This window comes from Vipera ursinii, assembly GCF_947247035.1.
Source record: "Vipera ursinii genome assembly, chromosome: 2".
In the NCBI taxonomy this organism is placed as follows: Eukaryota; Metazoa; Chordata; class Lepidosauria; order Squamata; family Viperidae; genus Vipera; species Vipera ursinii.
In genome coordinates, this window is record NC_139513.1 from 40,620,980 (window position 1) to 40,648,172 (window position 27,193).

At 41.1% G+C, this 27,193-nt stretch overlaps 1 protein-coding gene across 1 annotated transcript in view; it reads left to right on the forward strand.

The window, feature by feature from the left end:
• Positions 1–16,006, forward strand: part of PPP4R2 (protein phosphatase 4 regulatory subunit 2) — a 30,691-nt gene extending 14,685 nt beyond the window's left edge. Inside the window, exons 4-9 of the mRNA XM_083356621.1 lie at positions 1,566–1,659; positions 4,315–4,352; positions 7,032–7,106; positions 9,074–9,217; positions 11,469–11,746; positions 13,866–16,006. Of these exons, the coding sequence (XP_083212747.1) occupies positions 1,566–1,659; positions 4,315–4,352; positions 7,032–7,106; positions 9,074–9,217; positions 11,469–11,746; positions 13,866–14,179 (943 nt within the window). The 3' untranslated portion in view covers positions 14,180–16,006. The remainder of the gene's footprint in view (positions 1–1,565; positions 1,660–4,314; positions 4,353–7,031; positions 7,107–9,073; positions 9,218–11,468; positions 11,747–13,865) is intronic.
• The last annotated feature ends 11,187 nt before the right edge of the window (positions 16,007–27,193 follow it).

Consider the following 27,193-nt stretch of genomic DNA (forward strand, 5'->3'; position numbering starts at 1 on the left):
ATACCTGTACCCGTAACAGTCATACATCTTGTTTCCTTGGCTTTTTTCAAAAATTGTCATAAGTTTCAAAAAATATACACAAAAAAGCAAAAAAAAAAGAATTTTAAAAAGGGAGTGACAATGAAAAAGCAAAATGGGGAAGTTCAGACAAAAAGAGGGGAAAGGTTTTTTAAAAAGCAGTAATTTCCAACTTTCTTTGATAAAAATATTGACTATTAAGTTGCTTTTGGCTGACTTTGCAAGCTGCTTTTTTAATTAAACAAGATGTTTTCCATTATTTGAAATCATACTTAAAATGTGGATTCTAATCCTGTTTAGAATTGCAGTTGGAATAATGAGTAACTTAATTATGGAGGTGCAACGAAGGAAATATTGTAATGCAGTGGTTCTCAACCTATGGTCTGCAGACCCCTGGGGGCTGCAATGTCAGAGGAGGTCCGTGAAGGCTTGAAGAAATGTTATGATTTAAATCTTGAGTTAAGTCTTCATGGTCCTTAGCCACATAAGGTATTTAAAGGGGGGTCTGTGGTGAAGAAAAGGTTGAGAACTACTGTTGCAATGGATTTCCAAATTGAGTTCCTGAGATAGGGAATTATTAGGAAATTAAGATCAGAATAAAGCTGATTTCTTCATTCCCTAATCCTTTGCAGAATCAAAATCTTTTCTGATCAATGAATGGCCCTAACAGAAGGGCTACTTCTGTTACAAAATTCAGAACATGTGAGGACTTAATCTGTATAGAAATTTTATGTATGTATGTTAGGTTGTATTCAGTTTTCCAGAGAATAGGATCTGTCATATTATTTGGTAGGGATAGAGTTTGTATTTACAAACGATTGACACTTGGTGAAGATGTTTTAAGCACTGAAATGCTGTAAAAGGTTTTAAATGTTGAGTAGATAAGAGATGCCTCTGCTGAACTGAACAAAGGTATGAATAAGGAGGTTGTTTAAAATGGAAAGTTATTTTTGTTTAACCAACGTTTAAAATCACATAGTTCCGACATTTACAGTATGCAGCCTATCATGATGCTCCCAAGTCTTCAAACTGCCTACTCTGCTCTATTATTAGTATATTAATCATTCACCGAAAATAGTTACAGTCGATGTCCTAATTTTTAAATAGATGAGGATTCATTTCCATTTGAAAAAGAAGCAGTTATTCTATATTATTTTATTGTATGAAAGCATATTTATGAGTAAATTTGTATCACTTCCTAGGAAGGAATTCAGAATCCTTTATAGCACACATATTTGAAACCATGAGATTCTTTGTTTAGTGAACCTTTTATTAATATTTTGTATTATCCAATGAATGATAATAATTAAGTGAATTTTGGAACTCTTTAGCCATCATAGGACACATTGAAGGCAAGCACATATTTCTGCAATCTTGCAGCTCCACCTACTGTTTACTTAATATAATACAGTTTTAGGGGCAGTAAACGAACAAGTGGTACATGAAGGGTTATAGATTTAAAAATGTACCAACTGAACAGATTTATTCATTGCCTCTCATTCAATATGCATTCAAAGTGAAAATTAGCTTGTTTCAATTTGTTTTAGTATCCCATTTACTATTCAGCGACTTTGTGAGCTGCTAACAGATCCTAGGCGGAATTACACAGGAACAGACAAATTTCTCAGAGGAGTTGAAAAGGTAATAGTGAATTGTTCTTGTTCTTGAACTAAAATTGTAGCTATTTAAATTTGTTTATTCTTTTTAACAGAATTAATAGAATTAACAATTTTGTCTTTTAATTAATTTTTAGAATTGTTATATAGTATAAACAGCAATTCTACTCCAGTTGTATATCAGCAGTTTTCAGTTGTTGTTTAATGAGATTATATTTATTTATTTATTTATCTATTTATTATTAAAGAGTTTTACAAATACATTTTAAACATAAAAACCCATCCCTCCCTCTCCCCCCCCCCGACTTCCCAAAGCAAATACAGGGTATTAACCCTAACAGTCTTAAACTATAATACATTAACAAACTATAATAACACTTTAAATCCTATCGCACTTTAACTCTCCTTAAAAATAACTAAATAATAACAAATCTTATAAATCTAACACTTATTCAAATGCTAAATGAAACTTTTTAGTCCCATATTTATTCTGGATATAATCAATCCATCTTCTCCATTCCAAAATATATCTTGGGTGCGAATGATCTTTCAAATATGCTGAGATTTTTGCCATTTCTGCCAGGTTCGAAACTTTTAAAGTCCATTCTTCTATAGTAGGCAAATCAATATTTATTGTATTTGATTTGCATTTATTTGACTTTTTGATGAGACACATTTACTGATGCTAACTGTTCCCATGTACACAGTCCTATGGGAGATTGATCTGGCATGATTTTATTTATTCATTGATTGATTTGATTTCTATAGCTGTCCATCTCAACAAGTGACTCTGGGGTGGCTTATAAACAAAAACAATTAAAATGATACAAAATGGCACTAGTAAAACTGTTGCTGTGGATGTTAATACAACCAGGAAACGGGACTCTGAACATCTTCAGTGGCCCAGGATCTGGTACATAACTGAGTCCTCATGGCCTTGTGGAAAGCCAAAATAGTCAGGGTCCTCCTGATACTTGAAGGGAGAATATTCCAGAGGGCAGGGCTATGGCAGAGAGGTCGTGTCTCATGGTTCCATTGGCTGACAGGACCTGCAGCATGTCCAACCTGCCTGATAGAACTGAGAGAAACAATTGGAAGAAGATGGCCTTTAGAGAATCTGGCCCGCAAGCCATGAAGGGCTTTAAAGGTAATAACCAGCATCTTGAATTGCACCAGGAAGCCTACTGGCAATCAATGCAGGTCACGAAACAGTGATGCTTCATATGTTGAATACCTGGTCCCCATTACTATCTATGCACCTGATGAACTTTCCAAATGTTCTTCAGTGGTAGTCCCATATAGAGTGCATTGCAGTAGTCCAGATAAGAAGTCACAAGGGGAAGAGTGACTGTGAGCAAAGCTGATTCAGGAATGGGTGCAACTGGTATACAACACAAGGCTGTACAAAGGCACTTCTGGCTATGACTTCCATCTGGCCTTCTAACAGGCGCCATGAGGACCCTCATATTGCACACCAGGTCAATCTGGGGCCGTGCTACCACATCTAGGACCAATGGGAAAACCTGCTCACCTGGACCCCTAAACACTAAAAGTAATTTTGTCTTGCTTGGATTGAGTCGAAGGCCATTGCAACCCATTCAGACCATTACAGCCTCTAGGCACTGAGATAGGATGCCATGGTATCAGGCAGCCCAGGGTGGGGTTATAAAGCTGGGTATCATCAGTATATTGATGATAGCTCCCCCCAAACTGTCAAATCACCTTCCCCCAAGTGGCCACATGTAGATGTTAGGTGGAACAGGAGAAAGAACTGAGTCCTGGGGTACCTTACAGAGTAGGGCCATAGGCTGGATCTCCCTCTCCCTCCCTCCAATCTGGATCTCCCCCTTCCCATCAACATAGACTGGAACCAACCCTGGAGGAAGGAGGAGAACCGTTTCAACACAGTGCTATCCACCCCTAATTTCCAAAGCCAGTCTAAAAGGTCACAAAGGGTGAGGATGGCCATACATAATGCCGCTTGGCGGGGGCCGAAAGCCCTAATAAGCAAGCATATACATAGAATGAAAGCTATTGCTAAGCGCATTGGTTTGTGCTTAAATGGTAAGCCGCCCTGAGTCTTCGGAGAAGGGCGGGATATAAATGGGATTAAAATAAAATAAATAAATAAATAAATACTGCCCCAACCCCACTACCCCATCAATTAGGAAAGAGTAGGCAGTCTGAAAAAGAATTATTTGCAAATAAGTGGAGGAAGATAAATGTGTACGTGCATGCCTTTGAGTTAATGTTGACTCTTGGCAACTGCCTGGACTTGGCAATTTTCTTGGCAAGGGTTTTCGGAAGTGGTTTTCCATTTCCACCTTCATGGGGTTCATAGTGAATTACTTGCCCAGCTGGTTTCATGCCTAAGAAGGACTAGAATCCCTGGTCTTCTGGTTTACAGCCTCATGCCTTAACCAAACTGGCTCTCAGAGGAAGACGATGCCCTATCGTAAAATGGGTTCAGATTGGCTGGGAACTGGGAGGTAACATTGCTTAAGTCTGGGAGACAGATATTTATGTCTGTGATATAAAGAGCTTGAGAAGCTGGTGAATCAGGCACTAATAAGGACCAACCAAACAAAGTAGGACTACAAGATGAATTGTTGACTTCTAAAATAGGCTTTTACTTTTCCCATAAGTCTTGAAGTTTTCTTTTTTTCCCCCTATCTCACAGAACGTTATGGTTGTCAGCTGTGTATATCCTTCTTCAGAGTGAGTATGACCTTCGTTACTCTTTATTTTAAAAATGAGACTATCCTTGTTGAGATTGCAGTGCATTTGTTATTGATGGTGTACTTGGGATTGAGGGGAGCAGCATATAGAATCTTTCCTGTTAACAGGTACTCTGGGATCAGTTTTGCTTATTAGGAAATAGGATAGCAACAAACTAGCCTCTTTTTAAATGGCGGGAAGAGCATATAAATGGTAAAGTAAGATGGACTTGCTTTGGGGTGATTGTTTTTGTACAGTGGGAGATGGGAGACTACCTGATCTGCTACTTTCCTGGGAAGAGATTCAGCATTCGCTAATAAACCAACACAGCTTGGGCTGTGGAAGGAGAGAGCTGTGCTAGACCTCTGTTCTTGCTTTGTCCCCCATAGTCTTATCAAAAGCAGGAGACCGCCTTGGGTGCCAGTTTCTGACAGCTGATACACAGCTGCCTTGTTTTGGAGGCATTATTTGTGCTTTGCATGGAGGTGGCCGTAGAGATGCTGCCTTTGGCAGCAATGCTGGTTTTCCAGTGGCCAGCAGTGAGGTGTGTGGCTGAAAAGGAGCTGCTGCAGGCTAGAACTGGGCTTCTGCAGATGGCCTGCAGCACTGGATCACCAGACAGCAGTGTTGGCTAGTGGTTTGGTGTGTGTATCGCTGAGGGCTTCGTGAGCGCATGTCACCCTGAGAAGGAGCGGTTTGATTCAGATTTAACATTTTGGATGACGGGAGACCTCTTGTGATTCTTGGTTGCTGTTTGGTAGGGAGCTAGCAGCAACAGAGAACTTTCACCTCAGTACAGCTGTCAATCTGTTTGGCAGACATCTCGGTCTTCTTTCTCACCTATGCTGGAAAAGAGTCCTGGATGAAGTAGATTATTATCTTTCAGTTGGGTTTCAGGCCTAGATACGGGACTGAGACGGTAGTTATAGCATTTTATTTATTTATTTATTAAATTTATATGCCGCCCTTCTCCCTAAGGACTCACAACAATAAAAAGTTAAAAACATAAAATACAAAGTTTAAAAAAGAATTAAACAACGAAGTAAATACATAACAATTGACCCAATAAAACCAAATTTAAAACTATAGTCAGTCCAGGCCCACTTGTTGGAACAACCACGTCTTCAGGTCACGGCAGAAGGACCGAAGGTCAGGGGTCATCCACAGCTCTGGGGACAGTTCATTCCAGAGGGTCGGTGCGCCCACAGAGAAGGCTCTCCCCCTGGGGGTCGCCAGCCGGCATTGCCTGGCCGACGGCACCCTGAGGAGGCCGACTGTGGGAGCGAACCGGGCGATGGGAGGTTGATAATGGCAGCAGGTGGTCTCGCAAGTACCCCGGGCCTAAGCCATGTAGGGCTTTAAAGGTGATTACCAGCACCTTGAATTGCACCCGGAGGACAATCGGAAGTCAGTGCAGCTCACGCAGGAGTGGTGTAACATAGGAGTATCGAGAAACTCCCATAAGCACCTGCGCGGCCGCATTTTGCACCAGCTGAAGCCTCTGGGTGCACTTCAAGGGCAGCCCCATTTAGAGAGCATTGCAGTAATCCAGGCGAGAAGTGACAAGGGTGTGGGTGACCGTGCATAGGGCATCTCGGTCCAAAAAGGGGCGCAACTGGCTCACCAGGCGAACCTGTGCGAAGGCCCCCCTGGTCACAGCAGCCAGATGATCCTCCAAGTTAAGCCGTGAATCCAGGAGGACACCCAAGTTGCGAGCCCTTTCAAGAGGGGGGCAATAACTCTCTCCCCCCCCCATCAAAAGAGATGGAACATGTTGGACAATCCGAGATGCCGGTATCCACAGCCACTCGGTCTTGGAGGGGTTCAGCCTGAGCCTGTTCCTTCCCATCCAGGCCCGCACCGCATCCAGATAGAGTCACATCATCACGATTTGCAACTTTTTAACCACTCTTTGGCATCCTTCCCCCCGCCCATTCCAGTTTGCTTAATGACTGCGTGATCTGCTTAATGATCACAATTAAAAATGTCAAAAAAAATAGGGTTCAGTCATTTCTGGCATTTCTTGTCCCAGTTGAGGTCCTACATCAAGGGCTACCTGTATAAAATCTGGGATACTTCATCTTTGTTATAAGACATACTTTGTTTCAATATAAATTGACAAGGAAGTTGTAGAGAACTAACAAATGAAAGGAGTTTATAGGCAGTCCTTTTCTAGTGTCTATAATCGGGATTGGCAACTCTTGTCATTAAGCAAAGCAGTCACTGAGCAAAACCGTGACTGTTTTAGGATCTTATTTCAGGCCTGCAAAGGTTGTAAATGCAAGGGTTACTCACATAGTTATTTTTTCATCACTACTGCAGTTCTGAACAGTCACTATATGTGGCAGTCTTTGAAGAAGGACTACCTATATATTATCCATGGTCTTTAATAGAATATTTTCAGAAAGGGAAGGAGGAACTAGAGGTAAGAATGTATATTAGATGGTAACAAATCAAAGATTTTTTGTTCCCCAGTACACGGTTTCAGTACTGTTGGGAAAAACTAAACATAGCAGGTTCTCTTTAATAATTGAGCAGAGTTATACAGATTTTAGGGGTGGGGGGACTAGAAACAAAGTTTCTAGGAATCTGGAGCTATTTGATCTTAGCCAAACTTTTTTTTTTTAAAAAAAAACCCTGCATATTGCAGAAATCTCAAAACACGTTTATTTCTTGTAGGAAAAATAATTCCAACAGTTTAAACAGGATGAATGGTGTAATGTTTCCAGGAAACTCACCAGGTTATTCAGACAGGTAAGAAAGAGTACTTAAAATGATCACATTCTAAACAATATAAGATGATGGATTAGTATTAAATTTCCAGTGTTTATTTTTAAAACACTTGGATATTTAATCATAATTCAAAATCTATGCATGCATACAGTCATAGCCGAAATTGTTGGCACCCCAGAAATTTTTCCAGAAAATCAAGTATTTCTCACAGAAAAGTATTGCAGGAACACATGTTTTGCTATACACAGGTTTATTCCCTTTGTGTGTATTGGAACACAACAAAAAAGGGAGGAAAAAAAGCAAATTGGACATAATGTCAAACAAAACTCCAAAAATGGGCTGGACAAAATTATTGGCACCCTTTCAAAATTGTGGATAAACAAGATTGTTTCAAGCATGTGATGCTCCTTTAAACTCACCTGGGGCAAGTAACAGGTGTGGGCAATATAAAAATCACACCTGAAAGCAGATAAAAAGGAGAGAAGTTCACTTAGTCTTTGCATTTGTGTCTGTGTGTGCCACACTAAGCATAGACAACAGAAAGAGGAGAAGAGAACTGTGAGGACTTGAGAACCAAAATTGTGGACAAATATCAACAATCTCAAGGTTACAAGTCCATCTCCGGAGATCTAGATTTGCCTTTGTCCACAGTGTGCAATATTATCAAGAAGTTTGCAACCCATGGCACTGTAGCGAATCTCCCTGGTTGTGGACAGAAGAGAAAAACTGATGAAAGTTTGCAATGCAGGATAGTCCGGATGGTGGATAAGCAGCCCCAAACAAGTTCCAAAGGAATGCAAGCTGTTCTGCAGGCTCAGGGAGAATCAGTGTCAGCGCAAACTATCCGTCGACATTTAAAGAAATGAAACGCTATGGCAGGAGACCCAGGAGGACCCCACTGCTGACACAGAGACATAAAAAAGCAAGATTACAGTTTGCCAAAATGTACTTGAGTAAGCCAAAATCCTTCTGGGAAAACGTCTTGTGGACAGATGAGACCAAGATAGAGCTTTTTGGTAAAGCACATCATTCTATTGTTTACCAAAAACGAAATGATGCCTACAAAGAAAAGAACACAGTACCTACAGTGAAATATGGTGGAGGTTCAATGATGTTTTGGGGTTGTTTTGCTGCCTCTGGCACTGGGTGCCTTGAATGTGTGCAAGGCATCATGAAATCTGAGGATTAGAGCCCAGTGTCAGAAAGCTGGGTTTGCGTCCGAGATCTTGGGTCTTCCAGCAGGACAATGACCCCAAACATACGTCAAAAAGCACCCAGAAATGGATGGCAAGAAAGCGCTGGAGAGTTCTGAAGTGGCCAGCAATGAGTCCAGATCTGAATCCCATTGAACACCTGTGGAGAGATCTTAAAATTGCTGTTGGGAAAAGGTGCCCTTCCAATAAGAGAGACCTGGAGCAGTTTGCAAAGGAAGAGTAGTCCAAAATTCCGGGTAAGAGGTGTAAGAAGCTTTTTGATGGTTAAGGGAAGCGACTGATTTCAGTTATTTTTTCCAAAGGGTGTGCAACCAAATATTAAGTTAAGGGTGCCAATAATTTTGTCCAGCCCATTTTTGGAGTTTTGTTTGACATTATGTCCAATTTGCTTTTTTCCCTCCCTTTTTTGTTGTGTTCCAATACACACAAAGGGAATAAACCTGTGTATAGCAAAACATGTGTTCCTGCAATACTTTTCTGTGAGAAATACTTGATTTTCTGGAAAAATTTCTGGGGTGCCAACAATTTCGGCCATGACTGTATGTGTGTGTGTGTCTATAAAAGTTATACTTTGTTATACTAACTTACTCTCATTATATGAAAATATTTTGTTTAACTGAATAATTTTTCAATACTGTTGGGAAAAAATGGTGTGACTTTCATTATTAAATAACTGGGGGAGTCAATTAATAATAAGAATAAATTGATATATATTTTGGGATTTCAGGGAAATATGACTTTCCAGATTTGATTAATTAAACATTTTCTTTGCAGATCTAATATAAATGGTCCTGGGACACCCCGGCCTGTAACTCGACCAAAAGTTTCTTTGTCACCTCCTATGACTACAAATGGTTTACCAGACAGTTCCGAAAGTAAGGAGCTGGGTCTCCTGCAAAGTGAGGAGAAAATTAACAGGTCTGTAAGAGGAATATATCTTCAGACACCTTGGTTAGACCCTTGAGACTAATGTTTTCATTCTTAAACCCATTCTCCCTTGAAAGTCTTATGTTTTATTAATATGCCATGTTTAGAAAAAAGTACAGGTAGTCCTCAACTTAAAACCATTTCTTCATTGACCGTCCAATGTTAACAATACCACTGAACCAAGGGATTTACAGCCTGTAAACCAAGGGATTTACAGCCTGTAAACCAAGGGATTTACAGCCTCGGGTCTGAAGTTACGGCTATCGAAGCACCCAGGGGTTGCACAATCAGAATTTGGGCGATTGGCAGCCCGCCAGCACTTACGAGCCAAGGGGCGCTTCCACCCCGGGCACCACTGTTCAAAGCTGCCGTTCCCCTGTGACCTTGCATTCACACTTCCCTCCAGTTACTGATGAGGGTGTGCTTGGCCTGCCTCTTAATGAATGTTTGCAGCAAGCCTTTTTCCTGGTGGCCGCTCGCATCATTCTCCAAGTCACGCACGCCATGCATGCTCCAAATAACACACTCTATCCTTGCAGTGCTTTGGAAAGTCTTCATAAAGCTTTTGAGGTAGTCTGAAGTATCACGGGAAAGAGGTCCTCTCCATTCTTCAAATAGCAGGGCCGTCCTCACGAGACCTGGGGAAGACCTCAGTTGTTTCCTGAAAGCTTTGCAAGATTGGGGTGTGCTGCTTGGAGAATGAACTATACATACAATTTGGAGAACAGCACAAGAGACTATGTAAGAAGGCCTGGCACAGCCAGCACCTATCTTAGATACAGTAGCGTCGGGCTGACTACATCTCAGCAGTGGCAGAAAAACTGCAAAGATCAGCTGGATGCAGCAGGGCCTGTGGAACACAAGAGTGGCCAGGATTTCCTGGGATGCAGTGGTTTTGTGCCACACTACTTGCCAGGCTGGAGTGACACTGGGTGTGACTTTGCTCTGGCTCAGGGGCTTCTTTCACTCCAAGAAGCCTCTGAGCTGCAGTGTATTCCTTTCCTGGCCTACCTGTGCTCATTCCACATTGCCCCCACCACCCCACTTAACCACTCACTCATTTAAGGTAAGATAACCTTGTCTTTTTTTACTGTGGGCACAATGGCACACATCAAAAATGAAATTTAGTTGCCCGCTCTCAAAGTGAAACACATACATGACACACACACACACACACAATATATATATATATATATATATATATATATATATATATATATATATATATATATATATATATATATATATATATATATATATATATATATATATAATATTAAACATAAATATTATTAAATATTAAACACTGTCCAACATAACAAATATTAAACACTGTCCAATTAGAGTTATAACAGCAAACAGGAGTGCCAGAATTGCAGTTGCTAAGCACTATAGTCACATGATGTCTCACTTTATGACCACACCACTTAGCAAAGGAAATTCCAATCCTAATTGTGGTTGTGAGTTAAGGACTATCTGTATTTTCTGTTAACACTTGAAAAACATGTTCTACAAAATGAAAATAAGCACATCCTCTTTTCAGGCAGATTTCTTGTGGGCATGAACTATTCCTTTCTTATTTTAAAAGTCTTAATGCAAAAGTGCCCAATATATTAGGATACTGTAGGATGTGTATAAATAATGTATCCCGGAGTACCTCAGTTGTTGATCTTTAAAACTGATGTGAATATTTAGATCTGTTGTGGGAAATCAAACGTCAATGATATATATATATATTAAAAAATCAGCTAATGGAATTTGTTCCATCTTTGGAATTGAGAATTAACAGTTTATTATATCCTTTTGTGTTCATAAAAATTTGGTAGGGATTGGACAGGCCGCAGAGGGGAAAAAGGAGAAAATTTTATTTTGTAAGCAAAAAAAGAAAAAATCTTATGAATACAATATTCTTTGATTATAAGGGACTAGATTTCCTGTACATGATGAATACCATTTTGCTTAAAACAAGATTTTATTTTATTTTAAATAAGATTTCCCAGTTGAATTGGAATGGTGATGCTGGCACAACTGGTTTGTGTCAAAACTTTGTTTTTGTCTTCTGTGCATCATTGCAAGAATAGTTTCTTGGTGTATATCAGAACATTTAATAAAGTTACATTTAAGCAAAGCGGTAGAAGTTACCCAAATCTGTAGGATTTAAGATGCAATAATATCCCTGCTTATCTCTTCATATGAAAATAGGATCCTTTGTGTTTCCATTTTTTTTCCTCCTGTCTTTTAGTGAATCGCCAGCATCTGAGCCTGAAAGAGTCCACAACTGTCCTGTTAAAAATAAACACCCAGGAGATGATCCATCAGAAATGGAAGGTTATGAAGTGAAAAGACTTAAATTTGACAAAGAGGAGGAAGCTGAAGAAACCTCCAACGAGAGCGGTTCCCACGAAGCCTGCTCAACAACGGTAGAAGAGACTGAGACAATTTCTCCACCTCAGGATAAAGAAAAAGAAACCGTTGGAGAGAGACAGCATTGTAAAGAAGACGTTGAGGAGGAGGAGGAAGGTATATACCATTTCAGTAGAAAATGCATTCCCTGAATAATATGTTTAAAGCAGGGGTCTTCAAACTTGGCCCTTTTATGACTTGTAGACTTCAACTCCCAGAATTCCTCAGCCAGCATGCCTGGCTGAGGAATTCTGGGAGTTGAAGTCCACAAGTCATAAAAGGGCCAAGTTTGAAGACCCCTGGTTTAAAGCGTGGCTTAAATTTATATTTTATCCATTTATTGTGAATTTCATGAGTTGAAAACAGCCTTAATCATACGTAAATCATAATTTAGTTGTAATATGCCTCCATTAATTTCTAAATCGAACAAGGTCTGCATCCAATCCAATTTTGTTTGAAGCTGTGCCGAGGTATCCTAGTTAGGAGAATAAGACAGACCTGGGAGTGGTCTTTCTAATAAGTTTCTATAAGCATACTACGTTTTCGATAGTACAATGAAATTGCATAGATTGTGTATTAGATTCAGACCGAACTCCAGTTGTTTCTTGCCCGCTGGTCAGATTGGAACGTGTGTTGTATTTGGTAAATCAACATTGCAAAACAACTTATTTTTGTGCACTGACATTTCCACAAGCTTTAATTCATAAAAGGTACTAAAACTTGACTTTTTTTTTAGTCGTCTGCCTTCAAGCCAGTGTAACTCTGCAACATTTAGCAAATTGTGGGGGGGGTCCTTGGTGCTTTCTGGGTTTGGTTGTTTTCCTGCAAATGTTTCATTACCCAGTAAAGTAACATCAGTACTAGCAGTGAGTGGGGTTTGCTTTAATTGTATAGACCAGGGGTAGGCAACCTCGGCTCTTTTATGACTCATGGACTACAACTCCCAGAATTCCTGAGTCAGCACAGCTGAAGTCCATGAGTCATAATAGAGCCGAGGTTGCCTACCCTTGGTATAGACCTATATAAGTGCACTTACATATAGTTATATACTTGTCCTATCAGTGTTGGTGGGGTTTGGTTTGTCGCAATAAAAAAAAAACCCCGACCCTCTAGAGAACCTACGAAATCATCCACAACATCTTCAAATGTATAAAGCTCCTTTAAAAGAAGAAGAAAACAAAAGGCTGCCCTTCCTGGATGTTCTCACCAGCAGAGGCAGTGATGGCAGATTAGAAAGACGAGTCTAACATAAAGCCAACCACACCAACCAAGTGCTCTGCTATCAACGTAACAGCACAACCTCCCACAAGAGAAGGTGTGTAAGAAGACTATTTAGATTAGTACAAACACATGGTAGCACCCCTAAACATCAGAAAAAGGAAACAGATCATCTTCTACCCACCACCTTCCAACAAGATATCCATGCAACTTCCATCAGGTTGCCGTACGTTTTGGTTAGTTGCAATAAACTGACCACACTTCATCAAAAAGTCCCTGACTACTCCTCCACCCAGTATAGCACAACCAATACAAGCTGTGAAACAGTTAAGACTGCCATACATCAAAAACATCCCAGAAACCACAACAGACCCATTACCGTCACTCAAGCCACCTAAAGCCCTCCAGAGTATTCTAAGTAATCTAAGGAGGCTCAGCAGCGCTAGAGCAGGAGTCCTCTACAACATACAGTGTGAGGACTTCAATAGCCACTATGTAGGCCCTATAAACAAAAGGCTAGCAGATCGTATCCATGAACATCGGCTAGCAGTCAGAAATACGATAAAAACTCCTTAATTTCACAACACGTAGACAGTCTTAACCAGCTTCAACTGGGAAACTGTGACCACTCTAGATCAAGCCAAGTCCAAAAATGTCAAGAGAATTCCTGGGTGGCATTCAGACAAATCCCTCAAGTTGATCATAACTCTTGCCGGTTGCATGATGCAGTTTCCTTGGTAGCGTTACAGGACTGGTTTGCCACTGCTGCCTTACAGGGTTCCCCTGTCCCCCAGTTTTCCAGTCTGGGCAATAGTCTTGGAGTTCCGAAGTGTTCTAACCAATGAGCTACCCAAAACGTATCTCTCTAAGTTCCCAGCTACACAAGGTCAGCTAAATGCTGCCATCTGCTGAGGCATAAAGCACAAGAAGGGATGTATCTTCATGACTGTTACCTGTATAAAATTTTAGTGTTGCTTTGTTTTCAACATCTGTATAACCGATTCTAACTTTATTCCAGAATCTCTCATGATGTCAAGAGAAGTTTTTCCAGAAAGAAAAGTTCTAGACAAAGACAGTGCCTCCTTAATTGAGAAAGAAGATGTTTCTGAGGAGAATAATCAGATTGGGGAATCTGACCAGACTCAAGCAATGAAAGACTCATCTTCTCCAAATAGTGAGAACAGTGGATCTTTTAGTAGCAAAGCTGACTGCAGTGACAAAGAAGAATTGGGCTCAAATGTTAGTGAAACTCCTGAAATTGCATCAGAGACCCCAGTGGAAAACAGCGATGAAGCCACAGAAGCTGCAGATGAACCTATGGAACAAGACTAATAATTTTAATATACTTAGAGGCAGTATTTTCCACGAGGCTCTGGTTTTACACTGTATAAATAATTTTATGTAATAAAAGTGGACTGTTAAGTTTTCCAAGAGAAGCAGGATGTAAATTGAACTTCTCAGTGCGATAAATCCTGAAGGACTTGTACTTGTTACTGTGAAATATTGGCTCCTTCAGGTCCTGCTTGCTACTGAAATTTCAGTATGGTCAAATCTGGTCTGTGTATAGTTTTTTTATTATTTAGAATTAAAATTTTTAAACTGGAAGGCAGTTCTAATTCTGACATTTTTTTTGGAGATTCCACATTTAGTTACTTCTCTCTCTTTCTTTAATCCCCCTGAATGCTGTAGCAGTTAATTTTTGGTTTGGTTTTTAACACTTCAATTTCACATTGGTTTACAGATTTTCATTTGACTACATTTTGTGCTTGAAAAAGCTACGCATTGGCATATAATACTTGATAATATACAAATCTAAAGAAAATCTATGTTTGCACTTTAGAAGAATTTTCTGTTCTAAATAGAAGCATCCAAGTTCTTTCATACAAGACAACATTTTTACCCCCAAATACACCAAATAAAATTAGGCCCATCTGATAGCCTAAAAGATCCAAATGTTGTTGAAAGTACCAGGTCAAATACATTCCAAGAGTTCTAACAACACTTTTGTACATTTCTGAGGTGCCTGGAAAATAGGTTTCCATTTTACTGTTGAAAAACTGTTGAGAACAGATTTCAAAATAATACCTTCACCTTTTTTTTGTAGCAAGAATGTTTGCAAACCTGACAAGATAGTTTCTGTGAACTGGGAAAATTTCTGACATTACGTAATGGTTTTATAGTAGGAGATTAGACTGATATGAAATGCTGCAGCATTACATGTCTAGATTATGTATCAGAGCTGAATGGCTACCATTTGTACATCATTTTGAAAGTGAATATTTTTGAACATCCACTTTGACAGCCAGTGTTAACTCTTTCCAAAACCAGCTCAAAGCACAATTACTGCTTTAAATACGTCACACTATATTTTTCAGTCATCAATGTGTAAAAACACTCAAAATGTAACCTCCCAGTCACATTTACTGGCTGCCAAATTTATACCTGTTTCTTCAACTGTACCTTTTTGATATTTAGAATTTTTAAATTTCTGTAAAGTAGATTTTTGTAGATTGTAAAGAGTGCTCACTGCCATTGTGAAACGGTATACAGTATAATTGTATAATTTGTGTGTAAACTGGATGCTTGGGCTTTCAATACAGTATTCATATAAAGCAATAAATATTAATGTCATAAAATGTTTGAGTACATTTTAATCAAACCATAATGGGACTCCCTTTGTTGGCAGAGAAGATACATACAGTGGAGTACAAAAATAATCACCAAAGTGCATGCTAACAATTGTACTGCATGGTGGGTTTCATTCTGGAGAACAGCTGGTTTTGAATTCAATATATTCTAAAATAATTTGAATGAATTTGCAAAACTGTTATCAGGTTAAAAGTTGAAAAGGTGTTGCCTGGGAAAGCTATCTAGTGCCCTTCTACATACTTGAAAGCGAAAAATCAATTTATGTTCAGTTACTTTCTTTTGGCAAGAGAAGAGGGTTGAATATGTACTGTAAGCTTTAAGAGGGGTTTACTCAGACCAAAACAAATTTAAAAACGTCCCAAAACACAAATCTATAAGATATACTTTTTTTCTCCTTGCTTTTTTTAAGGGATACTTTGCAAATGAGAATAAATTTTAAGTTTAGAGACTTCTGAAATTTTCTTTAGAATGTTTGTGAAAATATTGTTAATAAATTATTATTTAATCATCTGTGATCTTTTGACATGTTTATTTTAACACGGTTGACCTGTACTGTAAGCAGTGGGTTTTATGAACTGTAAAAGCTCAAAGACAATGGACAAATTACTTTGAATAGTTCGTATACAGGTAGGCCTTGCTTAGTGACTGTCTTGGACAGCGACCATCTGCAGTTAATGTGAAAAAGTAATTTTGTGACCAATGCCTACATTTATAACCTTTGCAGCAGCTCACTTTCTGTGTATTCATTTACCATTATAGTTAATATGTATTGTCTGGCCCTCCTACACCCCACCCCTCTCCCCAGCTGAAAGATTGCCTATATCTCCTAAGGTGCTTTTCTCCAAGGTGCGTGCATGTCTAAAAATTGCTAACTGCAGGTTAATAGTTTCAGTTACGTAATCTTGATTAGAATCTTATGGGGCTGCTGCTTGTAACTGACCAGACTCTAATCAATTTTACACTGAAGGCTTTTGTTTGCAAGTGTGCTAAGCAAACAGCTGATGCCAGTGCATTCTTTTTGACATGTATTGACATGTATTCCCTGTTGTGTGCTTGCTTACTCACGTGTAATCGCTTCCTCTCCAATGAATATATCCCAGTGTCAGGGAAAGCATTCCAAAGAGCAGTGGAGGGAAGAAAAAGCAATTAGATTTGTCCTTTTACCTAGCTTCTTGTGAGTCAAGTTCCAGAAACTTGTTTGGGGTCACTTGTTTTTTTGGAGTCGTTTCCTGATGTAAAGCAAAGAAAAGCTGAATTAACATTGTAAGCACAGTCACGGTTATATACCCCCACACACACAACATAGATTGCTTTGCTTAAAGACCAAGTTGCCAGTCCCAATTGTAGTCATTAAACAAGAACTATAATCTTACAGCATTTATCACTGTGATCTGTTTTCTATAGAGGTCATTTTTGGGGGTGTAGGGGCTTTTTAAAACAAACATCCCACAGATACTATCCTTAATCAGATTTGTGCACATTTTGCACAAAGTTTGGAAACAATTTTTAACCTATTTTGTTAACCCCTTTTAAACTTTTTGCTGGTTTAGGATTCAGTGTTGTTTTAGCTCTTATTTTAGTCTGAACATAGAGTTATAGACTAATAATAGTAATAGAAATAGCCATTAAAGCAGAGACAAGGGTTGTTCCAGATCATTTCATTCTACACAATTCTCCACACAGCTTCCTATGCTTGCTTCCATGCCTTAGTGCAGAGCAATCAAGATGATATTTTCCGTCTAAGCCCAGAATAAAAATGATAGAGCTGAATGAGGCAACAAACTGATAATATTAATTTGCTTATCTCAAAGATGCTTTTTCACGAGGCAACTGGACTTTCCTGTTTTTCTCTGAAAACATTTCGCTTCTTCAATTCTTGACTGGATCCAGTCAGAGCTGAAGAAGCTTCTTCGATGAGAAGTGAAATGTCTTCAAAGAAAAAGTCCAGTTGCCTCGTGAAAAAGCATCTTTGGGATAACACCTGGATGACTGAGAATCTCCATAGATGTATTAATTTGCTTATTGTTATTATTTTGCTAGCCATTTCAAACAAAAACAAACTAAATCTAGAAGGGACCGTTCATTACTGGAGAGAAAAACTTTTGCTGAACAGTCCACTTTTTCACATAACCTTTTGTAAACCAATAATAATAAAAATCTGAGATGATAACAGTATTGCAAGCTGCTTTTATGGTGATCCATTGTTTATTCTGGCTAGGTAGGCAAAAGTCCTATAGTTTAGTGGACGTGCACTGCCCCCTATTGGCAATAAGGGAAATGCTTTGCTCGCTATATTTGGGACTGCAGTTTTATGCTGGCAGCAAGTTTTGAAGTCTTGACAGTTCAGTCAAAATAATATGTTTCAAAAGACATGAAAGTAACCACAACAGAGAAACCATAGAGTTGGTTCAGGTTTTCAGTGCAAGTGCTTGATTATTAAAGGAGTCAAAATGTTTAGAGAAGTAAAAAAGGAAAAAGACAAAAGGAAGGCTAAATTAAGAGAGAGACTGACAGCACGGTCATATTGGTTATGAAAAACAGCAGTGAATATGAAATTACAGGCAAAAAACAAAAACTATAAATATTTTAGTAACAGGGCAAAGAAAAGAGTGTTGACAACGTAAGGTTAAAGTTTCCCATGCCATCATTATCTAGAAAAGCAGTAAACGTCAAAAGGAAATGCTGTAAAAGTGTAGTTGCTACTTCCTACTTATCTCTGACAAAATGAAGTGACCATCTGGTTATTTAGTGTCATTTGCATGTTACATCGTGTGTTTTTCCAGCCTATGTTGTCTTTTCACAGGCCATTGTTTGTCATTAATGAACAAATGCACCTTTCCTTATGATGATGATGAGAGTCAACTTTTATAGGCAGTCCTCAACTTAACAACAGTTCATTTAGCGACCAAAGTTACAACTGTACTGAAAAAAGTGACTTATGACTGTTTTTCACTCTTACGACACTTTCTGCATCTCCACGGTTGCAAAATTGAGACATTTGACAACTGACTCATATTTATGATGGTTGCAGTGTCCCGGGTCATGTGAACACCTGTTGCCACCCTCTGACAAGCAAAGTCAAGCCAGTTTCACTTAACAACCATGATTCACTTAACTGTGGCAAGAAAGGTCATAAAATGAGGCAACACTTGCTTAACAACTGTCTCACTTAGCGACAGAAATGTTGGGCTCAGTTGTGATCATAAGCAAAGGACTAGCTGTACATAATACGTTTTTCTCTTATTTGGGGGGGAGGGAGGGGCTTGACTTCTGTGGCAGGTCTTGGGTGGTCCTAGGTAACAGACCTTGTGATGGGTGCTTCTTATCCTTGGAACAGCTTTGTGGCCCCTTGGATGGTTCTACTGGCTTCATGGGTGGCTGTGCAGACAATGTGGAGGTCTGCTTTTTGCAAGCAGGTCCAGGCTGGTGTGAATAGACAAGATTGGGGATCTTTTTTTTCCCCACAGAAAAAAGATCCATTTACTGGAAGAACTGTCTCCCCAGTTGAAGAGTTGAAGAGCTACTGCTCCTGTTTAACACTCCTGTTTAACACTCCTGCTCCTGAGTCCCCAGGGAGAAGGGCGGTATATAAATTAAATAAAACATAAACATAAACAAACATAACACAATTTAAGATGGTGCTAATTAGGCAAATCCAAGATATTCTGTGTAATACCATCTTCGCTACAGCAGCCAACTAACCTCAGTTGATCTCTAGAAATGTCCAAGCAGTGTCATAGCTATTTAGGCCTTGGATGGGAGAGGGAGAGAGAGAGAGATTTCATCTGAAAAATCCCTTGGCCAAATTGCCTTGGCCAATTATTTTAAACCAAATCCAAAGTAGCGTGGAGAGATTCTCCAGAAAGAAAGCTGGGGAATGTCTGCAGTCCATTTCTTTAGATGTGTGACGACTTCCCCGTTTTTTTTAAAAAAAGCATTGGTTATAAATAGCAACTTGGAGGTTGGCAAAGTTAGTGGGGAAAACGTGGCCTGTTTGTTTTCTGCAATGCTGAGATGGCTGCAGTCAAGATGTCAGACTTGGTTCACTCTTTCTTAGATTGTCTGTTCTCTAAGAGTCTGGCTTCACTTACAGCGCTGCAGCCTTGCCGTTGCTACTGCTGCTAGTAGTGAGGCTACCTGGAAAAAAAAATAATTTCCTTGAAAGTGCAGAGGAAGCAGGTACTCACCTTATACACATCCTTTCCTAAGGAAAAGTAGGCAGCGAAAGAGGCAAAGATGGTATCATGGAAAAAGACAGAGAGTGATGAAGCAACTGCTCTGCCAACAAATGTCTTTTCTTGTAGGGCACCTGACAATGACTATTCAACCAGGACGGTGACAGGTTACATTAAACTGCCTGTACATCAAGACCCTCCTTCTGATTATATATACAGGTAGACACGCTGTATATATATATATACTGTATATATATATCTTGTCTGGTGCCTGTCTTGTGAGCATTCCCATTGGGCGTCTGGAGGCTTTAGAAGGAGCTAATTATTAACTGCTTTAACTGGAGAAGCAGCTTGATCTCTAGACCTGCCTGATGGCCTCGGGCTGGCATCTGAGGTCTCCTGGGAAGTCTTCAGAAGGATCCGTCTGGCAGCATAACAAAAGGCTTAGTAACTTTGGTTTCATAGTTAATGGGAAGATATGCTGGCACCACTTGAGCAAACAAAGAACTGAATGGGGCTACTATGAGTTGTCAAAAATAGTTATAATAATGAATAATAATGGGTTTATCCAATGGTCTCTTGGTAGGTCCACATCTGCCAGGAGGATGGATTCAGTCTTATGCTTCATTCCACCATCATCCTGCCCACATAACGAACACCAAGGACTCTCTGGAATGAAGGTGGAAGTTTTTATGAAGAATAAAAGAAGAAAGAAAATCTCAGTATACTGCACAAATCCATTCACTTGATATTGGGTATAGACCTACTAGGTCTTCAGCTAAATCCAAAGATAAGATATCAGCACACTTTTAATAATAGTTGCTCTTCAAGCATCAGTGGTGCAAATTGCTAAGTCTCTTATCCTGAACATAAACTATTTCAGGTCCTTCCCTCGGGATGGCACTATAGGCTATTACATGCCAAAACTACTAGATGCAGGGACAGTTTTCCCCCATGCCATTAGTCCACTGAACATCTAATTCTTACAGTACTGTCTAATGTCTATGTATATTTACCCATGTAATGTGGCTCTAGTATTTATTTATCCTTCTAATCTTCTAATCTTACTCCCCCTTTTTATTGGGATGATGATGATGATGATGATGATGATGATGATATTGCTTTTCATGCACACCGAGCGCTTCTGTGCGGGAGACAAATTCCTTGTGTGTCGAATCACACTTGGCCAAATAAAGTTCATGAAGGGATGAAAGACAGCTGGTTGACTTTAAGTCAGTCAGTCTCTATGACAAACCACCTTACAGGGGTTTTGTTGTGGGGAAAAGAGACAGAGGAAAGAGTATTAGGTTTGTTTGCTGCTTTGAATTACTTATTCAAATAAAGGCAAAATGGAAATATATAAATACAGTATATGGAGTTCTACTGACATGGCAAACCTGTGCTCAGATGCTACCCCTTTTTCAGTGTACTGTATATTCCACTTAATTCTTATATATGGCACTGTTACCAATGACTTGATTATTTGATTGGTAATGTAACCAGTGCACATTTTTGATGATCACAGCGTCCCACAGTCATGTGATCATCCCAGTCAGCTTCCGACAAGCAAAGTCATTGGGAAAGCCTGCAGAAAGTCACAAGTCATGGTCATGTGATATGCTTAATGAACTGTGATGATTTGCTTAATTAACAATGGGGAAGGATAGGAGGGGCTTGCCACTTAGTTCTATGAAAAGAGATGGAAGGACTGTAATGGTTTATTGTTGAGAGAAGACTGATGTAGGACTCAGTATGACCAACTACAGATTTGGCATCTATTATTAAGAACCGATTAGGCGATGACATGGATGTTGCCCTGTCAGAACTCTGCCCTCCTGGTTTTCATTTCTTGAAGTAATCAAGTCACTAAAGCCAGGGAGGCCACAGCACAGCCTCTGAGATCAATAATTCTGAGTGCCTGAATATGAGCCAGGCTGGCTATCTCTGATTAAAAAGGTAAAAGGTAAAGGTTCCCCTGCACATGTGTGCTAGTCGTTTCCGACTCTAGGGGCCAGTGCTCATCTCCGTTTCAAAGCCGAAGAGCCAGCGCTTGTCCGAGGACGTCTCCGTGGTTATGTGGCTGGCATGACTAGATGCCAAAGGCGCACGGAACGCTGTTACCTTCCCACCATAGTGGTCCCTATTTTTCTACTTGCATTTTTTATGTGCTATCGAACTGCTAGGTTGGCAGAAGCTGGGACGAGTAACAGGCGTTCACTCTGTTACGCAGCACTTGGGATTCGACCCGCCAAACTGCCGACCTTCTGATCGACAAGCTCAGCGTCCTAACCGAATGAGCCACTGTGTCCTTTTATCTCTGATTAAGAGTGCCCAAATAGGAGCTGGGTTGGATTAAAGAGGTCACATTTGTTTCTTTGCTTATTTTAATAAAGGTGTAAAATGTGAACTTTCGAATTGTTTTCTTCTTTTCATGGGTTACATTTCATCTAAATTTTGATAGAGGTGTAAATATTTTAAAAATAACTAAAAAATATGATGGATTCACATTTAATGCTATGAAACCCCTCTTTTAATGTTTAGACTGAATATGAGTTGCAGTGTTAAGCTGATCCTGACTGATTGTGAAAAGCTAAACAAATGCTACCAGGAAATACAAGTTGTAGCCAAAACAGGGAAATTGCAAAAACATTCCAGAAAAAGGGACTGCTACAGATGTCCTCCAATTGTGCAGTACCACAATGCCCTAACATTTTATTTGTTTAGCATATGGCATCTACAGGGGTCATGAATCATTGATACACAACCCTAATAAAACATAATAGATACAAATATAAGTTGTTAAAATAGGTTAAAACACATACCCAACATGAATGTGTATGATTTCCCCTCATAAATAAAATTAACAATTTCACTGAGGACCAGGTTGGGCAAAAATAAATCTATAGTTTAGTAAATTGTGTAGACCTTTCATTATGCTTTCTTATCATAGGTTCACTTTTATCAGCATTGCTAGTAAGTTGGACAACTTTAGTTTTATTCAGCTCAATAGCAATAGGAAAACAGCTATTTTGAAAGTCAGGAAGTGAAACAAATGGATAAAAATACTGATCTTTACTAACAAATACTCTTCTACAGCACTCCAAAGACTCTTGATATACTACCACCCATTGAAGTTAAAGTTATTTTCTAGTGGGATACCACCTGCCTCCATAACATTGTGAGTTTAGCCATTTTTCATGTGGCTTTGCTCTCTGTTTTCCTGGGCACCAAGGAAGCAAGTTTTGACAGTATGAAAAATCAGATTGAAAAGATCCCCTCAACTGCTTACATTCACCCAGGATACATTTGAGAAGTCTTACATGGCTGTATTTGTTATAAGCCACGATTCAGTCTGACCTGGAATCTGACAAGGTTGCTCCAGCTGAGCCTGTGTCTCAGGAACCAGGAAGCCAGGACTGAATAGAGACTGATCAGCTACACAGGCATCTTCTTCTCACCAGCTGGAGCAGTCAGATGATCAGGCCAAGCCCCTAAGCCCCAGATCTACTAGGGAAATCAGGTGAACAGAGCAGTACTCCTGAATGAGACTTCTCACTAAGCAAAGTGCAAAGCATGTTTAATTGCAGTCAGCTGACTACTAAGTTTTGGCTAGCTCTTTTGGTTGTAGTCTTTGTTGGAGACAATTGTTTAACTTCTTAACTCTTGCAGCTTGTTCTTGCTTCTTGTTTGTGACTATTGTGACTGGCTTAACTACCTGTGACTCTTGGAATATCTTTGAACTATACTATTGATTCTTAGACTGTATTCTGTTCTCTACTGCTAAATATTTGACTCCCACTGCTGTCTGCTGTTATCTGTCTAAAACTGTAAAAAATAACATTTCAGCTTTGAATACCATGTGTGTGTATATGGGCAACCTTGAAACACAACAGTATTGTTGCCAAGAAATCCACTTGGATGTCCTTGAAATCACCGGGAGTGAAGTTCTACTCAAAAGAAATTTTACTTTAAACTTACTTCATAGAAGCATCATGAGTCTCAAGGAGTTCCTGAAATCTTCACCCCATAGATGTGGAGAACATATGCATTATCATAATATTGAAAGACCTAATGCAGTACTAGTAATGATCAGTAGAGGGCAGACTCTGTTTGTTAAGTACTGTAGCTGTCAGCCCTTTTACTCAAGGAACAATATTTAAAAATGTTGGAAATGAAGAATGGGATTTGATACCAAAAACACAAGGAAGTACAAAAAGGTATTTTATTCAGTTATCTGACATCATATTTCCCTACTCTGTTATTTAGTGCCTTGTTTAAACATTTTATCCCAACAAAGTCACATTGAATTATATAGCTGCTACATAGCTTTCCAGGCTGCTGTGGATGGGGATTATACGCAGTAATTGAGTTTCTCTTTGCTTTCTGCTGTTTCCAATTTTTCAGTTTTTGCCACAAATATAGTTAAATTCTGGCAACTGCTCCCAAGCAGCAAGAAAAGATAATGATCCTGAGAAAAGAAGCTGCATTAAGCAGTTACAAACATGAATTATCTCCTGCAGACTCTGAAGCAACTTCTGGAGACTGAATGACAAAGCATAACACAGTCCTCACCTTGGTGTAGATTGCCTAAATCCAACAATCAATGGTCAAGTGACAAGATGTTCTAATGTTTATATTCAGGTGGTGCTGTAGCAACAGGAATGGCAGAATGGCTTTGATTGCTGTGCATCCAGCTCTCTCTCTCTCTCCTCCCTGTGTGTTCCATCATCTATCTCACTTTTATTTTTTGTCAGTTATCTACATACCTAATGCTACTGCCTCCTATTTTCTCCTCAACAACAGCCCTGTAAAATAGGTTGGGTGAGAGAGTGACTGGCCAAAATCACCCAGCTGGCTCCTGGTTTCTAGCCCATCACCTTCACCACAACACCAAACTGGTCCTTTTGGGGGATGTGCAGGTAGACACGCTTGAAATATTGAGAAGTAACTGTGGGCTCTGACAAAATGGCTACCATGGCGAACATGTCCAACCATAATAAATCCACAAAGCAAATTGGCCTGATTGCTCCTTGCCAGCCTGCCTGTCCCCATCCGTAACATTCTTCCTTTTGTGTTTTTTTCTTCAACAAGGTGGATATATTGATCAACAAAGCAACGGCTGCAGCTATCCAGCATTTATATTTTCAAAGTGCCCTTGGGGCTGTGTGGCACTTGGGCTGTGCTGAGATATGACTGACATCTTTGGGGCTTGACCTTGAGTCCCCAGAAGGGTGTCAATTTTGGGAGAGCTTCTGCATGGCTTTGGATTGGAGGGACCCCTTATAATGTCCCACCTCCCGGTTGTTTAAATTCTCCTCTGCTGAGTGAAGTCAAACGTCTTCACTAAGTGACTATCATTCACTCATATCTCTAGTGACCCCACAGAGGTGTCCTTTTCTTTCCTAACATAGCTTCTGTTTCCTCTCCTCTTCCTCTCTTGGAAGAAAAGGAACATAGCAAGTGTTATGTATGCAGGCATCTGCATAGCAACAGCCCTCAGGGGGCGTTGGCCTGGACAGTTTCGGCGGGAAACCTAGGGCCAACCCCATTGGCTGTTAGCTTACCTGGCCAGGTATATAAGGAGGCCAGGTAGCCCTCATTCCTCAGTTCACTTCCCCTTCCAATAAAGAGCTGAACTCACACACCGGCTGGCGTCTCTCTTGCGTCGGACCCACTACACAATAGTGGCGATGAAGGTGGGATTGCTGCCAACCAAGAGCTGAAGTCACTGGGGAAACGGTCCGCGAGCTGAAGGGAAAGGCATTTTTCCTTCTTCCCCCCATGACTGCCAGCCGAACCGGCAACGCCAAGTGCCACATCCACGACCAACTGCCGCCATGGCTAGAGCCGGACAACCCCGTGAATTCAAGACCCGCCGCCCCAAAACCTGGACCCGTTACCTGGCTCACGTTGAACTGTACATGCGGTTCAATCAGATATCGGAGGACGGTGCAAAGGCGGCCGCCCTGCTCTGCCTTGGGGGACCAGCGCTGCTGGAAGTCGCCATGAACCTGTTCCCCCAGGAGGCCATCAACACCGTCGCGTACCGAGACCTCGTGGCCAGGCTCAACGCACATTTCAGGCCCCAGCGCTCCAAGGTTGCCGCACGGTCACAATTCGAGAAAAGGGACCAGCGCCCCGACGAGACCGGCGCCGACTTCCTCGCCGCCCTACGGGAAGCTGCCGTCACGTGCAGGTTCACAAATTTGGAGGAGCGACTATGGGACCGGCTGATTTGCGGCCTACGCGACAGGCGGTTGCAGGAGCGCCTGTTCAAAAGAGAGGAGGTCTCTCTCCAGGAAGCCGAGGACGCCATCCTAGCCCATGAAGCGGCCTGTGGGGCCGTCCAAGCCTGCCAGGGAACCCGGCCCGGCAACCAGGCAACCAGCATCCACCGGCAAGGGGCCACAGAGGAGGACGACCTGAGCATCGACCTCCTCCAGCGGAAGTCGACCCCCGACCAGCGAGCCAGATGCCCAGACAGGCCCAGGCCTCCCAGCAACACTGCCGTTCCCCAGAGGTGCGCAGGGTGTGGTGGGAACCACATGCGCAGCCTCTGCAAGTTCCGGTCCGCCACGTGCCGGGCCTGCAAGAAAACAGGCCACATAGCCGCCGTCTGCCGTAGCCGCCGCCCCCGAGAGGAGATCCACGAGCTGCAGCTGGAGGAACTGCCGTTCGAAGGTACTGGGGCCCCCACCAAAACAAAAATTGGCTATGTCGAGAGCCGGCTGGCCATTAACCACACGGGTAGCCGCCGGCTGCTCAAACCCAAAATTAGATTAACAATCCATTTGCAAGGTGTCCCTTGCAGCATGGAGCTTGACTCCGGATCAGTGGTCTCGATTATTTCGGACGAGACCCTTAACCACATAATTAGCCGGAGCAAGCAACGGATTAAATTACGGCCTACTAAATTAACCCTGACCGATTTTCAGAATTCGCCGGTCAAGGTGAAGGGGGAGGCCACCATTTCAGTGGGGTTTAAGGGTCGCAAAGGGCACCTGGACGTTGTAGTGGTAGAGGGCCGCAGAGCCAGCCTGGTCAGGCTGGACTGGTTTGAGGGCCTGGGAATCTCAGTATCCGGGATCCATCGGATCCAGGGGGACTCCGTTGAGGCCGTTTGCCGGGAGTTCGCCGACGTCTTCAACGGGTCATTAGGCAAGTACACCGGGGCCCCCATATCGTTCAAGCTTAACTCGAACGTCTCCCCCGTTAGGGTCCGGCCGCGGCGAGTCCCGTTTGCGCTCAAACACAAAATCGAGCGCGAACTAGACAAGTTGGTGGCCCAGGGAATCTTAGAGCCTGTAGATGGAGGGGAGTGGGAAACCCCCATCGTGACCCCCCTCAAATCCAATGGGGAAATAAGGATCTGCGCCGACTATAAGTGCTCGGTGAACCACGCCCTAAACCCGCATGCTTACCCAGTTCCCGCGGTCAGCCACGTTCTCGCTTCCGTCCAAGGCGTCGCCATTTTTGCAAGACTCGATCTTGCACAGGCGTACCAGCAACTCACAGTCACTAG